This window comes from Culicoides brevitarsis, chromosome 1 (assembly GCF_036172545.1).
Source record: "Culicoides brevitarsis isolate CSIRO-B50_1 chromosome 1, AGI_CSIRO_Cbre_v1, whole genome shotgun sequence".
Classification (NCBI taxonomy): Eukaryota; Metazoa; Arthropoda; class Insecta; order Diptera; family Ceratopogonidae; genus Culicoides; species Culicoides brevitarsis.
Genome location: NC_087085.1, coordinates 36,571,829 through 36,587,802, shown reverse-complemented (window position 1 = coordinate 36,587,802; position 15,974 = coordinate 36,571,829). Strand labels below are relative to the sequence as shown.

The 15,974-nt window shown below is 25.7% G+C and overlaps 1 protein-coding gene across 1 annotated transcript; it reads left to right on the top strand.

Annotated features, from left to right (window-relative positions):
* Window positions 1-235: 235 nt before the first annotated feature.
* Window positions 236-14,765, top strand: LOC134828093 (GTPase-activating protein). Its single transcript, XM_063841056.1, has 8 exons — window positions 236-287; window positions 2,859-4,543; window positions 4,619-4,857; window positions 5,357-5,555; window positions 13,602-13,682; window positions 13,740-13,810; window positions 13,870-14,219; window positions 14,283-14,765. Exons 1-8 carry the CDS (start codon window positions 236-238, stop codon window positions 14,429-14,431), a joined length of 2,826 nt encoding a protein of 941 aa, XP_063697126.1. The 3' UTR covers window positions 14,432-14,765.
* Window positions 14,766-15,974: the final 1,209 nt, after the last annotated feature.

Here is a 15,974-nt window from a genome sequence, read left to right as displayed (position 1 = left end):
AATTAATTTAATTAAAATTTTAATTGAAAAAAATAAAATTTAATTTTTTTAACGTTTATTTTTCGTTTTGAATTATTTCCAGATTCCAACTTTGGGTACTTGTCGAACGAATCTCCAAGCGTATAACAACGTCGTCTCGCTACATACCTACCACTCCATATAAAAAATATTATATTACACCAAAATGAAACATCGTATTCTGTACGACGACAATGACACCAGTAATGGATTGAAAATGGCAGCGGACGCAAGAATAAGAGAATGCGAGCAGTTGCGAATAAAAATTGGTAAAGTTTCCTCCATCAAAATCCCGTGAAAAATACGAAAAATATCAAGTTTAAAGTGCAAAGTATGTGTCGCGACACCCAAAAAGTGCCCAAATACGCGAGAAATCTGTGAAAATGACGCGAGAAACAGTGACAGGAAGTTATCAACACAAAAAAGTGGCACTCACTACAGAACAAATGTTACAAAAACTCCCGAAATAACGCTCAAAACGGGCATTTCTCGCGTTGCAATGCCCGAAAATTTGTCAATTTCTGTCAAATCTCGCGGCATAGTGTCGTCAAATCGGGAAAAATGTCGCGGAAAGTCTGAAAAATCGTGCTAAAAGTGTGTGTATATACGAAAAATTCATTCATAGTTTGTGTACCATCATCATCGCCATACGTGCGGAGTGAGAGACGGACGTCTATGAAGCACGCTGCATACACAGAATATTTACTCCTATTCATAAAATGACGAAAAAAAAGTATTATTTGTGCAAAAAAAAAGTGCGTGTCGTGCCCCGTGAATGTTCTCCATGCAGCATGGACTCTCTGTAAAGGACTTGTGTATGTGAAATTTCTCAAATAAACAGGAAGTGCTGATTAGATAATCCTTTATTAATTAAAATACAACGTTAATCGCGCAAAATACATCGTCAAACAATAACATTGAAACACATACGAAAAAAAAAACAAAAAAAATGTTACTTACCCATGACTACAGACACAGATATATCAATTGATTTTTCTTATGAATGAATTTTTGTACTACGGCGACATATCTATATAGCTCGAAACAGCTCAGTTTAGAGAAAAAAAACCTTTTTCGTTACAAAAAAATAAATGGACAGGAAAAATAATGAGCTCGCTATTTTTTTTTTATTATATTTAGCATTGACGAGCTTCTTTTAAATTTTTTTTTACATACGAAAAATTTAGGTACAAGAAAGGTCAAGTGACCTCTGTGAAATAGTTTTGAATTTAGGACAGGAAATTGCGAGGATAGTACAACTTCCTCTCACATTTGAATGATTTGCCAGATGTGTTAATTAATTTTTTTTTTATATTTTTTTTTTTTTGGGATCAGAAGACAAATTATGGTCATTTTTTGTAAATTTTTTATTAGAGCAGATGTAATATAGAGCAAAGTGTTTCGAATTTCAATCCTACCTATTTTATGTTTTTTTTTTTTTTGTGAAAGAAAAAATCTGGAGAGAATTGATTTTTTATGAAGAAGTGAAGTTAATTTATTTAAAAAAAAAATAATGAGTTTAATATGAAGAAAAAAAATATTTTTGATTATTTTTAAAATTATCTCGAAATTTTTTGAAAATTAATTGAAATTTAAAAATTATATTTAAATTGAACAAAATTAATAATTTTTATAAAATTATGAAATAAAAAAAAATCAAAAGTACTATTGCAAAAATTTATTAATTTATTTATTTTTCTATAAATTTACTTCATTTCGTAAAAAAATAATTTTCTCCAGATTTTTTTTTCTCACAAAAAAATAAAATAATTAAATTATTTGATTAAAAAAATGATTTTTATATATTTTCAATAGCAAATTTCGTTTAAAAATTAAATCAAAAATAAATATATTTAAATAAAATAATAAAATATAATTTGAATAAAAAAATACTCTAAAAACATTTTATCATATTTTGACAAATAAAAGTCAAAATATATTATTTTTGAGAAATTTAAGTCAAAAAAATTAATTAACGTAAAATTTTATTCATTAAAATTAAATTTAATTTAATATATTAAATTATTTTTTTAAATTTAATTTTTTTTTTTTTTTTAATTAAATTTTCATTTTTTTTTGTAACTTAAACTCAAATCGAAAAAATAGTTAGCTTTTGAATAATTTTTAAATTAAAAATTTAAAAAAAAAATTTTAACCCATTCTACAAAAAAATCCAAAAGAAAAAAAAATAATATACATAATTATTAGAATTTTTTTAGATTTAATTCGAATAATTTCGATAATTTATTTTAAAAAATATATTTTTAGTATTTTTATATACATATAATTTTTTTATTCAATATTTTATCAAATAAATATGAAAAAATTGTTCAAAAAATTCTATTTTTTTTATAGAATTTGAAACTTTAAATTATTAAAGACAAATTTTCTAAAAATCTAAAAATTTATGATTTTTTTACAACAATTACACGACTCGATTACAAAATCTATAAATCAATATGTCAAAGATTAAAATGTAAAACTTTTTTTTATTATTATTTCTTCCATATATTTAATTTATGATTTGTATAAGTGACTCATAAAAAAATGTTGTGAATATAATTTGAAGAAAAAAAAAATGCTAAATATAATAAATTATAAATTTAAAGCTGTGCGATGCTCGAGCAGCATAGATGTAAAAATTAAAGAGATTAAGTGTGTCGGCCTCCTTTAAACTTGATATTTTTATTACTTACTATTTTTGTGTGATATTATTAGACTCGAGTGTGCATTTCAAAAAAGTGATAAGGTCTTGATTGGAATCACGTTCAATCAAGCAAAACTTTTTATTTTTTTCTTATTCATTTCTAAGATTTCTTCTTTAACAAAAATTTCTATAGGAGAGGCAAAAAATTTACTCGGACGTACTAATTCATGCGGAACTGTCGGAAACCGGGATGTTTATTGCACAGTGGCATTGGACCAAGAAGAAATATGTCGCACACCGACAATCGAACGCACCTTGTCGCCATTTTTCGGCGAGGAGTATCAGTTTGAGATCCCGCGTAAATTCCGCTTTCTCTCCGTGTACATTTGGGATCGCGACAAACACTTGAAACAAGACAAGCCAATCGGGAAAATCGCCATTAAACGTGAGGAATTGCACGGTTACAACAACAAAGATCATTGGTTCAGTTTGAGGCCCGTTGACGAAGATTCCGAGGTGCAGGGCATGGCACAAATTGAGATCGCCATTGACGATGGCAGTACAACCCTGACGAAGCGCGATGATTTTGGCGCCAATTCTGATGCGATGAAAGAAAATGCGCTTGGGACAATTGCAGCGCATGGCAGTCCCGCACCGAAAAGTATACTTAAGACAAATAGCGAGTTCAGTAAAAAAGCGAACATTCTCGAGAGTTTATCGGCGCTTCGAATCGAGACAAAACCGCGGATAATTTTGAAATTGACAGAATGCATCGATTTGGCGCGCAAAAATGGATCATGCGATCCATATGCTGTCGTTACAGCTTTTTATTCGAACAAGCGGAAAGTCGTGAAACGTACTAAGGTGAAAAAGAAGACCGTGAATCCGGCATTCAATGAGATAATGTGCTTCGATTTGAGCGTAGATTCGAACGAAAGTAAGCACGATAGTAATTCGGCGTATACAGTGGCGCCCCTTGGCGGTGCCGATTTGAGTGAAATAACGATCACACTGTGGCACGATTCGCCCGTGATGGGCGACGATGTCTTCTTGGGCGAAATAAAGTTGCAAGTTCGCGGAAAACAGCAACAGAATGCCCTTCAGCCGTGCGCTTGGTACTTTTTGCAACCTCGTTCGACGCATTCCAGACAACCGAGATCGTGTGCAACGCCCCCTGGTACCCGTTTAAGCAGCGATTCGAGCATGGGTTCGTTACGCCTGAAATTGCACTATACCGCCGATCACGTCTTTCCCCTTGCCACGTACGACAACTTGCTGAACCTCCTGATACAGAGTATGGATCAAAAGCCCATCACTGCGAGCGCAGTGTACATTTTGGGCGAAATCATCTCCAATAAGACTGAAGTAGCTCAACCACTGGTACGATTATTCACATACAAAAATCTCATAGCACCTATGATCAAGGCACTGGCCGATCACGAAATCTCCAAGCTGACGGATCCCACCACAATTTTTCGCGGAAATACGCTCGTCTCGAAGATGATGGACGAAGCGATGCGTCTCAGCGGACTGCATTATCTCCATAGCACGTTGAGGCCCATTGTCGAGGAAATTATCGCGGAACGCAAGCCTTGCGAAATTGATCCGATGCGCGTCAAAGATGAAGCCCTGATTAGTACAAACTTAGTGAATTTACAGAATTACGTAGAAAAAGTATTTGCGGCAATTACGCAGTCGGCGACAAAATGCCCTACCGTCTTGTGTCAGATTTTCCATGATCTCAGAGAGAGTGCGGCGAAACATTTTCCCGACAACAAGGAGGTACGGTTCTCCGTCGTGTCGGGCTTCATTTTTTTGCGGTTTTTTGCACCGGCAATTTTGGGACCAAAACTCTTCGATTTGACGAATGAACCATTGGTAAGTACTTGAAAGGCTTCGTTTCTCACGCAATTCCTTTCAATTTTTTTCGCTTTTGTTTTGTCTCTTGAACAGGATGCACAAACGACACGCACACTCACGCTCATTTCAAAGACGATTCAGTCGTTGGGGAATTTGGTGAGTAGTCGATCGGCGCAACAGCCGTGCAAGGAACAATACACCGGACAACTGTACAAGCAATTTTGTACGGAAAAACATGTGGATGCGGTAAAACATTTCCTGCAAGTGATATCGACGTTCGGGACGCATTCGGACAATGATATTATTACGGAACCAGTGTTACTTAAAGAAGGGTAAGTTACTTCCGGAATTTTAATTTTTTTTAATAAAAAACTAATTTTTGAAATTTTTGTACTAACCTTTCATGGATTTAAAAAAAATAGCGATGGGTAAATAAAATTAAAAAAAATATTTAAAATTTTATTATTAAAATATAAATTTTTATTAAAAATATGATTTAATTTTTAATAATAAATAATTAAATTAATTAAACAAAAAAAAAATTTAATTATTTTAATTAACTAATTTATTTAAATAATTAATTTAATTAAAAAATTAAAATTATAAAATTATAAATTAAATTAAATAATTATTTATTAATTAAATAATATTTTAAAATTAAATTAATTAAAATTATTTAATAATTTTTTAATTAATTTAATTATTTTTTTAAATTAAATTATTTTTTTTTTAAATTAATTTATAAATAATTTTTTAATATATTGTTTTTCTCAAATAATTTTTTAAATATTTTTATTTAAAATTAATTAAAATGATTTTTTTTTGTTACAGAATGATGACGAAACGCGCTCAAGGTAGAAAACGTTTCGGACGAAGAAATTTCAAGACGCGTTTCTTTAGGATGACGACACAATCGTTATCCTACTCGAAGGCGAAAGGCAAGAAAATTCTCTGTGATATTCCGCTGACAGAAATTCTGACGGTGCGAAAGGTAGACGAGCGAAGCTTTAAAATGCAAAATATCTTTGAGGTGAGTCGAAATTTTTTATTAATTTTTTTAATGAATTTTGAAGAAAAAGTACCATTGAGGAGTATGAAATTGTGAACTAAAAGATACAAAAAAAAATTTAAAGAAAAAGTCTTCAGAAATTTTGAAATTCTTAAAGAAAAATATTTTGAGGAGTATTAAATTGTGAAGTGAGGAGTACAAAAATGTAAAATTTGTGTCAAGAGGAGTAAGAAAATGTGAAATTTCTGTATTTTAACGAAAAAATGCAAAAATAACTTAAAAATCGAAAAAAAAAAATTTGAGGAGTATTAAAATGTTTAAAAATATTATATGAGGAGTACATAAATGTCAAAAAAATTAAAAAGCGTGAAATCAAATTATTGAATTTAATTTCTTAATTGATGATGCGACACCTTGATCTAATTATTACTTCATGGACTGCCTCGACGCGATAATTGAAAGTATTGTCGACGACTCATTTGTTGACTCATCATCTTCATCAACTACAACGTTTCCATCAACGCGACGCATCAGCATCGGCAGTGTTACATATTTACTTTACCTTCATTAGTAAAGTAGTAGAGTGCTGCTATAATTTATAATTAATTTTGTGCACAACCCATTTTTCTGCCTCGCATATATCAAAAAAAATGAGAAAAAAATGTAGTTGATGTGTCTACATTTATTAAATCTATTCGAGAGATGTGTGGTTGATCGTCGAGTTGATCGCGAGCGTTGCGGCGGAGTGTTGTGTGTTGTTAGTTCGCCCACCCATCGCCATAATATACACACAATTTTTTTAAGAGAAAAAATTATAGTTTGTCGTCAAGTCAGCTATTTGTTAGTCTTACGAAAAAAATATTAGAGAAAAATAATATCAGTTAAATTGATATTAAAGCGCATTTTATGGAAAAAATTAAAATATTCTGATATTTTTAAAGATAATTTTACTAAATTTTTGAAATATAAAATCTTAATTATTTTTTTTAATTTTATATGAATTTTTATTCTTTTACGAAAACATTTTTGATAAATTTATTTTTTTTAAATTTTTATTTAAATTAAATTTTTTAATCAAAAAAAAAGAATTTTTATTAAAATTATTTTTAAAAAATATTTATTAAAATTAAATAATAAATAAATTAATAATAAAAATTAAAATGTTTCAAAAAATCGACACAAATAAATTATTTTCATTAAATTAAAAAAAAATAAATAATTAATTTTTTTTAAATAAATAAAATTAAAATAAATAAAAAAATAATTATTTATTTAAATAATATTTAAAAAAAAAAATTGATTTAGGTAATTTTATAATAATTATTTAAAATTGTTTGAAAAAAATAAATTATTTTTTCTACTTTTTAAAATTTTTTTTCAAAAATTATTTTAAAATGCGTTAAACATTTTTCAATCAAATGCTAAACTCGTTTCATCCGTACGACGACGGCGACGAGACATTACAAGAGAGACCTTCGCTATTAGGCTATTAGCATGCTCATTGTTGGAGTATTTCTAGTTAAATTTATAAAATAATCGCATGAAATGCGTTGTAAAAAGCCCCCGCATCATAATCATTTAATATTCAAGTACTTTGGTTTGTCTGCAAAAATTGCTCATTTTTTATTGTTTGTTTTTATCTTTTTAATTTTTATGTCGCTTCGCACCGAAAAAGGTGACGAAACCATAAAATAATGATAATCCGACGTGATTTATCCGCGTTGATTAGGAATTACATTTTTTTTATTACCCTTCTGCCGCCGTTGCGCATCATCATGCCGAAAATTCATTCAAGCGACGGAGAATTCCTGTTTTCTAAAAATAACTTTGCTCCAATTTTCTATTTATATAACTGACGTCACAGGTTTACAGGATTTTTTGACCTACTTTCGTTCATTCACGTTTCCCTCCCTTTTGTACTAGGCAACAGAAATTCATTCATTGCAGCAGTTGAAAAAACCTGCGAACCAGGAACAACACGTCGTAGGGACCAAAAAACTTTATTTGTGTCAGTCAGATGATCGGTGCGCAGGCGCAAAGCCTGACCTGTTTTATGAATGAAAAAAAAAAGAGTTTAGTGACTTAAAACTCTCGTCGTTGTGTGTGTGTGGAAAAGTTTCAAGGAAAAAGGGGACTGGCTTTAATTTTAGGTCAAATTTAATGTTTATCGTCATTTTCCGTTGAAAGTGAAGGTATGTGTGTGGCGAGATGACATCACAATTTTAATCAGGTCAAAAGTTTATGCTGCACAAAGCAGGTTAACAGCCAGGATTTGTTCGTTCATTGATAAAATAAAGTATAAAATGGCGAGCAATAACGTGAAGTTATGAATGGGAAATGTGAAAGAATGACGCAAATTGCTACTGAGAATTACGAATAATAGAGAAGAATAAAAATATAAATTTTTAAGGATTCAAAAGAAACTTTTTTTTAATTAAATTTTAAAGCATGACGTGGAATAAAAATAAAATAATGGAAGAAAAAAATATAAAAAATTTAGAATATTTCGAACTTTAGGATTTTTTGAATTAATTTTGAATTATTTCAATTTTAAATTTATTTTATTTTTTATAATTTTATATTTAAAAAAAAAAATAATAAATTAAATTATAATTTATTCTTTAAATTATTTATAATTATTTTTTTTTATAATTTATTCAAATTATTTTTTAGTCGATTTTTTTTAAATATACCTAAAGCAATAAAAAATTGAATTAAATTGAGTAACTTAAAATTTTTAATCTTTACGAATCATTATTAAATAAAATATTGTTAAATATTTAAAAAAAATATTAAATTAATTTTTAATGAAATTAATATTATTATTCTTTAAATTAAATTTTATTTAATTTTAAAAACTAAATAAAGTTAAATAAAAAAAATAAAATTTTTGAATTTTTATTTTTTAATTTTTTTTAAGGTTTTATTCCATTAACAAAAAATTTTTTACCGAAATCCAAAAATTTAAAATTTACCTTTAAAATTACAGATCTTATTAAAATTTTATCTTGAATTTTCATTTTCGAAAATAAAATGAAAATTTTTATTATTGCTAAAGAAACATTTATTTTCGAATTATTTTAAAAATTTTTATCAATGGTTCAAATTTTTTTAAAAAAGCAAAAATATCACATTTTTAGGCTTTAATCTGACCAAACAAAATTAGTTATTTTGATTTTTTAACCATTAATTTTGACATGGCAAAAAATTTATTACTCGAATTAATTTTAATAATTTTGGTGAACAAAAATTTTTAATTAAATTGAAATTTTGATTTTAATTTTTAGCTACAATTTTTTTTTATATAAAATTTAAATTTTAAATTGAGTAACTTAAATTTTTAATCTTTACGAATAAGGGTAAAATAATTTTTAAATAGCCAAAGCAAAAATTTCTTAATTTTTAATTACATCACGATAAATATTAAGTTTTTCATTTAAATAATTTTTAAATGAAAAATAAATAAAAATCAAAAAAAAATTTTGGTATTTTTTAGAATGGAATGCACCTTAAATATTAAAAAGATCCATATTTCAAACATAACTATCCCTTAAATTGTCGAAAATAACATAAAATTTAATTTTTTTTTTAATTTACTTAATTTTATTTAAACCGTTTTATCGAATAAAATTAAAAAAATTCTTCAATTTTATTTTTTTTAATGTCAATATTTTTTTTTAGTAAAATTGCACGATTTTTCTCTTTCTTTTGAGTTGCATTAAAAAAATTACGCTTGAATTTTCAATCAAACGAGAAAAATCCTCTTTTTCAATAAAAACTGCTTATCAAACCATGAATATCTTATTCTGAAAAAGATAGTTTAAAAATAAATTTCTATGAAAACCTCTTATAAAAATTCAAGTATCTTGACATTTTTCTATCTTTCTATCAAGCTCTTGCACGTACCTACATTTTTTATCTCAACTTATCTAAAACACAATTTCTTATCGATTTTTCTTCTTCCTTTTTGAAATCCTTTCCTTCCTCTTTTTTAAATAGCTGGCTGTCATTTTCATATCAAACGAAAAAAATTACCTTTTTTTTCTGTTCAAATCAAGCAATAAAATCAAATTTCCCGGTAATAAATTAGGTCATGACGAAATGATGAATGAATTATTATTATGTATAACATGTATGATGATGATGATGATGGGATTACCTAATGCTTGCAACGAAAATAAAAATATAATTTTCCTATATAAAAATAATAATAAATAAAAAACGCGCGCGCTTGTGTGTTATTTATCTACATTTGTGTGAAAATCTCGACTCCGCGATGTCTAACGCAAAAATTTTTATTTTTCACAATAATATTATTGTTTTTTTTTTTTGTTAAATTTACATAATAATCATAATCGGCATATCTATAAGTATTCACAAGTACGAAAAAAAAAACGCGCGCGCATACATATCTAGTTCATTCATTCAAGAAAAGACCAACAAAAAGATATTCCGTACGTTCATTCATTCAACAAAAAGTGTGGCAAATTATCCAGACGTCGTCGTCACTCGTTGCCTGCTCGTCGTCTGTTTATGTCTATGTCTGTACAAATAAATAAATATGCGAGGCAAGTACATGTGTTTTAGTTACTCTGGTGAAAAAAAAATGAATGAAATACGGTTGATAAAAGCACACCAAGCCAACTAATCAACACACGTCTAACATACAGCTGTGGCGTAGTAGACAACATTTTTCCCACAATTAATAAAAATTTTATATTTTTATATGAGTTTTTGTGTGTTTTTTTAATGAATTAAAGCGAAACACGCACTTGTGTGGTTTCTTGTTGTCTTAGGTTATTGTAAAAATTTTTTTTATGAGTAGTGTCGAATGTGTGTTAGTCAGTACACATTTTAATTACTGTTGTAGTAATTCAGTAATTTATTGTTGTTACTATTGTTCGTCATGAAAATATGATTTTTATGTGCCAATGTCGTTCATTTTGAGTAAACAAGAGAATTTTTCATGAGTAAACAACGAGAATTTGATGGAAAATTTGTTTTTTTAAGTTGTGAGAAGAATTTTTTTAAAGAAAATTTATTCATAGACTTAATTTAAGGTAAAAATTATTTTTTAAAAAATATTTTGAATGTAAACTAATAATTTTGCATTAATTTGTTTTTATTAAATATTTTCATTATATTTAAAATAAAAGGATTTTAGGGAAAAAATAATTTTACATGGCAGAAAATATTTTTTATTATTTAAAAAAAATCATAAAATAAAATAAATTTAAGTAAAAAACGGAAAATAAATTTAAAGAAAAAAATTATTTAAACTAAAAATTAATTAAAAATAATTTAAAAAAAAAATAAAAAATAATAATTAAAATTAAAAAATAATTAAAAAAAATAAAAAAAAATTAATTTTAATTAAAATTAAAATTAAAAAAATTACTTTAAATAAATTTACATTCAAGTAAAGGTGAAAAACATAAAAAATTAAGATTATTAAAATTTTTTAGTTGAAAAAAAAAACATTTTAACAATTTTTTAAAAATAATTTTGATAATAAATTTTAAACTTTTATTTTAAATAAAAAAAAAATCAAAAATTAAATTAAAAAAAATTATTTATTCCGATAAAACATTAATTTAATTTTTAATTAATTTCTTTTAAATTTAATATTTTATGATCAATTAATTAATTTTTTAATTTTTTTAAATTTTATGGTATTTTAAGCTTTTAAAGGCTTTAATTTTTTTTTATTTAAAAAATATTAAAATTTTTAATTAAAATTATTTTTTTAAATTATTATAAGTTTTTGTCTTTTATAACTAAAACTTTTGTTTTTTAATTTTTATTTATTTTTGATAAAAATTTTTTAAAATTTTTTCTGAAATTAATTTCTGCTTTACCACTCCTCTAAAAAAGCACCTTCCAACATAAAAAACCTTACAATACCTTAAAATCTCATAAAAATTGCGAAAACTTTTCTCACCATTTGTTAATGAGATTCATTAAAAAAGCCTCGCTCTTGCTTAATTTCTCAATTCATCAAAAAATGACTGACGACTCAAAGGTTCGCAGCAGCAGATTTTTTTCCAATTAATTAAAAACTGTCTACTCTTAAAATAATGAGCATGACCGAAATTTGAATTCGTTATTTTTTTTTGCATGTCAAGTATTTAATTTGACGGAAAAAGAGCTACTTGAACTTTAATAGCGACCAATTTTGAATCGCTTTAGTAGATTGTCAGATAGCCCAACATCTGTTGTTAAAAACTGTTGGAAACACGCAAAAAGAATAATAATGATGACTCGTTGAAGGTTAATTTGAGTGTTTAAGTATCATTTTTGACTTTTTATGTAGGTCTTAAGCGAATTAGAAACAAAGAAAAATTATTATTTGAAGACAATTTCGGAGATCAAAGACATTTTTTTTACATTTTCAAGTGATACATGTCACGCTTATTTACTCCCGTTTTACATTTCGTGTCTTACTTGTTTTATTTTTTTTTTTTTTGAAAAAAAAAAAGAAAGATCTAAAGGATGTATGACATTGTGACACAGTTTCTGTTGAAAAAAAAATTTTAAATAATTACTTTAAATTTTAATTTTTTCTTTGTTCAATTTTTTTTTTAACTTTCAAGCAAAAAATTGCTTGTCATGATAAAAAAAAGCGAAATTTAACCTTTTCCATAGAAACTTGTGCCAAAGAAGCGCAATTATTGTCTTTTGTCACTTTGCGCTACGGAAATGAACTTGTGTGTGGAGAAACAATAAAATAAAAAGTGAATGATGATGAAACAGCAACTGCTGATGTTACTTCTGCTTTAATTGTGTTTTACGTCTTCATTACGTGCAGTAATGCAAAGCAATTGTACAAAAAGAAATTCTTCAGAGAGTAATAAACAAACAATGCAATTGTTTCCGGTAATCTCTCAAGAAAATTAGCAAGAAAGGTCATTTTTGTGATGATGTTGATGATGATGAGTAACAGCAACGACGTGGATTCTTTCTCTTTCAGTTGTTTTGAAGTGCGTCATTAAAATTTATTAAGTTTCTTCTTAGAATTGTGTCTCTATTAGAGAATTTCCGTTGCTTTGGTTTCTGCTAATGGGTTCACAGAAGAAGTTTTTTACGTCATTTTTGTTGAAAACTTTACCTTTACCTTTTTTTACGGTTTTAAGCCTTTTTATTAAAAATAAATGTTTAAAAAATAATTATATTTTATTAAAAAAATTTCAAACAAATATATTTCTAAAAATTTATTGAATTAAAAAAAAATAATTGTAATTAATTTTAATAACGATTTTTTTTATTATTTTTTTCTCAATTAATTTTTGCAATTTTTATATTGAATTCGGTTTTGAAAATATTTTTAAAAAATTTATTAGACTAAAAAATAAAATAAATTCCATTAGAAAAAAATTTTAAAAGAACATGAATTTTGAAAAAATATTTTTTATAAATTTTATTATTATTTTATTAATTGAATTAATTTAAAAAATATTATATATTTAGAAGAAATTCCCAAAAATTTAAATTAATTTATTATTTTAATTTTTTGCATCAAATTGTGAAAATTCAAATTTTTTTTAATATTTTTTTTCTGTAAAAATTTTTTCATTAATTAAGAGAAAAATTTATTGTTTATCAAAAATCCACGTTGACATGTAAGAGCTTTTGTGAGTTTGATAAATAATTTATTTTTTTTATAAAAAAATAATTGATTAATTAAATTAAATTAAAATAAAAACATTATTTATTATTAAATAAAAATTAATTTATTTTATATTTATTTTTTAATTTATTTTTTTATTTAATTTTTTTTTCATAAATTTTAAAATATGAGTTTATTATGAATAAAAATAATAGAAAGATATAAAATATTCAAAAAGAAAAAAAAATTAAGTCGAAATTTTAAATAAAAATTAAACAAAAATATTAAAATATAAGTAAAAAATATCAAATCAGCACAATTTCGTGGATTTTCCTCGTAATATTAAAAATTAAAAATTTTGAATGGTTCAAATATTCTTCAAAAAATAAAATTTATCTCAATTCTTTAAATTAAAAAAAAAAACAAAACTAATTTTATCTTATTTTTTTATTATTTTCTAGATTTGTCGTAAGGAACGACCATTATACGTACAGGCAGCTAATTGCGTTGAGGAAAAAGAATGGATCGATTTGTTGAACAAGGTAAATAATTTCTCACTCCTTCTTTCATTGCCACTTTCAACATTATTTTTTTTTCAGTTGATTCAAACTAACGTTTCACGACTTGAGTACATCCACAAATCCTTGTACATTAACGGACAATGGTCTTGGTGAGTCATTTTTCAATTTTTTTTCTCACACTCGTTAATTAATAAAATATTTTTTTTAGTTGCGATCAACAAGACGAGCAAGCAAGAGGTTGCACAACAGTGTCCCAGACCCCGCTCCAAATGGAACTTGCCACAACTCTCGATCCAGCGCGCGATTTGCAACGCATTCACTCGCTCATCATGTCACACATCGCCAAATTGCAGATGATCACGGACAGCGATCCATCAAATTCGTATGTCACAGCGGTAGTTGGTCCTCCGGCATCGAGCGACGTCGATGAATTCGAGGCATGTCGTCGTACATTAACTTCTTTGGAAAAAATTGCCACGAGTTTGGAGAAAATTCATCGAAATTACAAGACTTTGTTGGCGCGAGACATTCGCATTGGCAGTGTACAAGCTCCAATTGGTAAGAAAAACGCACATTTTCAACGTTGAATGAAATTTTTATGAGAAATTCTCGTAATTACAGGTGACGACAACTACTTGCATATGGTACGCACTAATTTAACGGGACAAGCACAAACGATTGCACACATGCAACATCTGGACAATTCGCCGAACTTCTTTCATCGCAATCACCTGCTTCGGTGTTCGGAGAACGAGAAATATTCTAAATAAGGTTTTTGTTTCTTTTATTTTGAATTTTTGAAAAATAATTTAATTACACGCTTTGTTGACTTTTGTAACTGTTTTTGTTGATTTTTCAACTTTTTTTCTTGTTTTGTCAATCAAAATATTTTTTTGTTACTCTTTAATTATTTTTTTTATCAGCTTAACGAATTAAATTTAATAATAATTAATTTTTGCAATATTTTAATTTTTCACTTTGCGCAAAAAAGCGAACAAAACCTGAGGGTATTAAAGCAAAATATTTAATAATTTGCTTCTTAGTAGTTGATAAGGTGCGTCTTTCTACAAATAAAATATAAAAAAATAATTAAAAACAATCAAGACCTGACTTATACTGTTCTAAAAAAATAATTGTTTGCTCATAAATGTATAAAATATTAATTAAATTAAAAAAAAAAACAATAAAAATCTCAATGTGTCGTCGTTGTTGTAAAAAATTAAAATAAATAAATTATTCCTGATCGTTTCAAAATATCTTGCAGAACAAAAAATGATAATAAATAACATACATAAAAAAAATAAATAATAAAATTTCAAAGACTAATACAAACATAAGCTCTTCTACATTAAGAAACATATAAAATAAATGTAACAAAAATAAAAAAAAAATATTTTAATAACTAAAATTTTACTAAAAAAAAAAAATAAATATTAAAAATTAATGTATAAAAAATTATGTAAGCTACTTGTAAAAAAAAATACAAATCAAAATAAATAATAATTATAATATTAAATCCTATATAAAAAAACTGTACAATTCTAAATATAATCGATAAGTTGTTTTAAAAATAAATAAATTTACTTTTACTATACACACGAAATACACAAGAGAAAAAACTTCTTATGAAATTAAGTACTAAAAATAATTTTAATTGCATTTGTATAAGGTATTTATTATTATTACACAACAAATGAAACAATCTAGAACAAAAAAAAATGTACCTATTTATCACATTTTCCACGAAATTTCTAAAAAAAAAACTTTCATCATGAAGTATTTTTTTTCTTCAATACAATTTTCATTTCAAGTTACTTAAAATAAAAAAACAGCTTTTCTTGCCATAAAATAATAAAATATTTAATTAATAAAAAAATAAATGTATCGTATTCAAAATAACAAAAAAAATATATCATGTTAAGAAATAATAAAAAAAAATCAATAGAAAGTGTCTGATAACTGGATGTGAAAATTATTAAAAAAAAAACAATAAAGTCGCTGCTTTAAAAAATGTACTGATTGATGTTAAGGAAAAAAAATATTTCAAAAAAATTATTATTGAAAAAATTCCTGTCCATATAAAATACATATATATTTAAAAGATGTAAAATTAACGAAAAAAAAACTCTCTTATGAATCAAGTAATCTTTAAAAAAAATTATAAAAGAATATCTTTAAAAACATCATTTAAAAAAAAGTGTATTAGAAATTAAATATTAGGAAAATTCTTGATTTTTTGAGATTTTTTTTTTTTAAATTTTTTTGAATTTAAATTTTTATCAAATAATCAGCAATATTGAAATGAAAGATATT

Bases quoted from the DNA above. Each gene is read 5' to 3' on its own strand.
- LOC134828093 (XM_063841056.1), top strand. From the start codon at position 236: ATGGCAGCGGACGCAAGAATAAGAGAATGCGAGCAGTTGCGAATAAAA. The intron at 4,544-4,618 runs GTAAGTACTTGA...TCTCTTGAACAG, and splicing joins ATTTGACGAATGAACCATTG to GATGCACAAACGACACGCAC. The intron at 4,858-5,356 runs GTAAGTTACTTC...TTTTTGTTACAG, and splicing joins CCAGTGTTACTTAAAGAAGG to AATGATGACGAAACGCGCTC.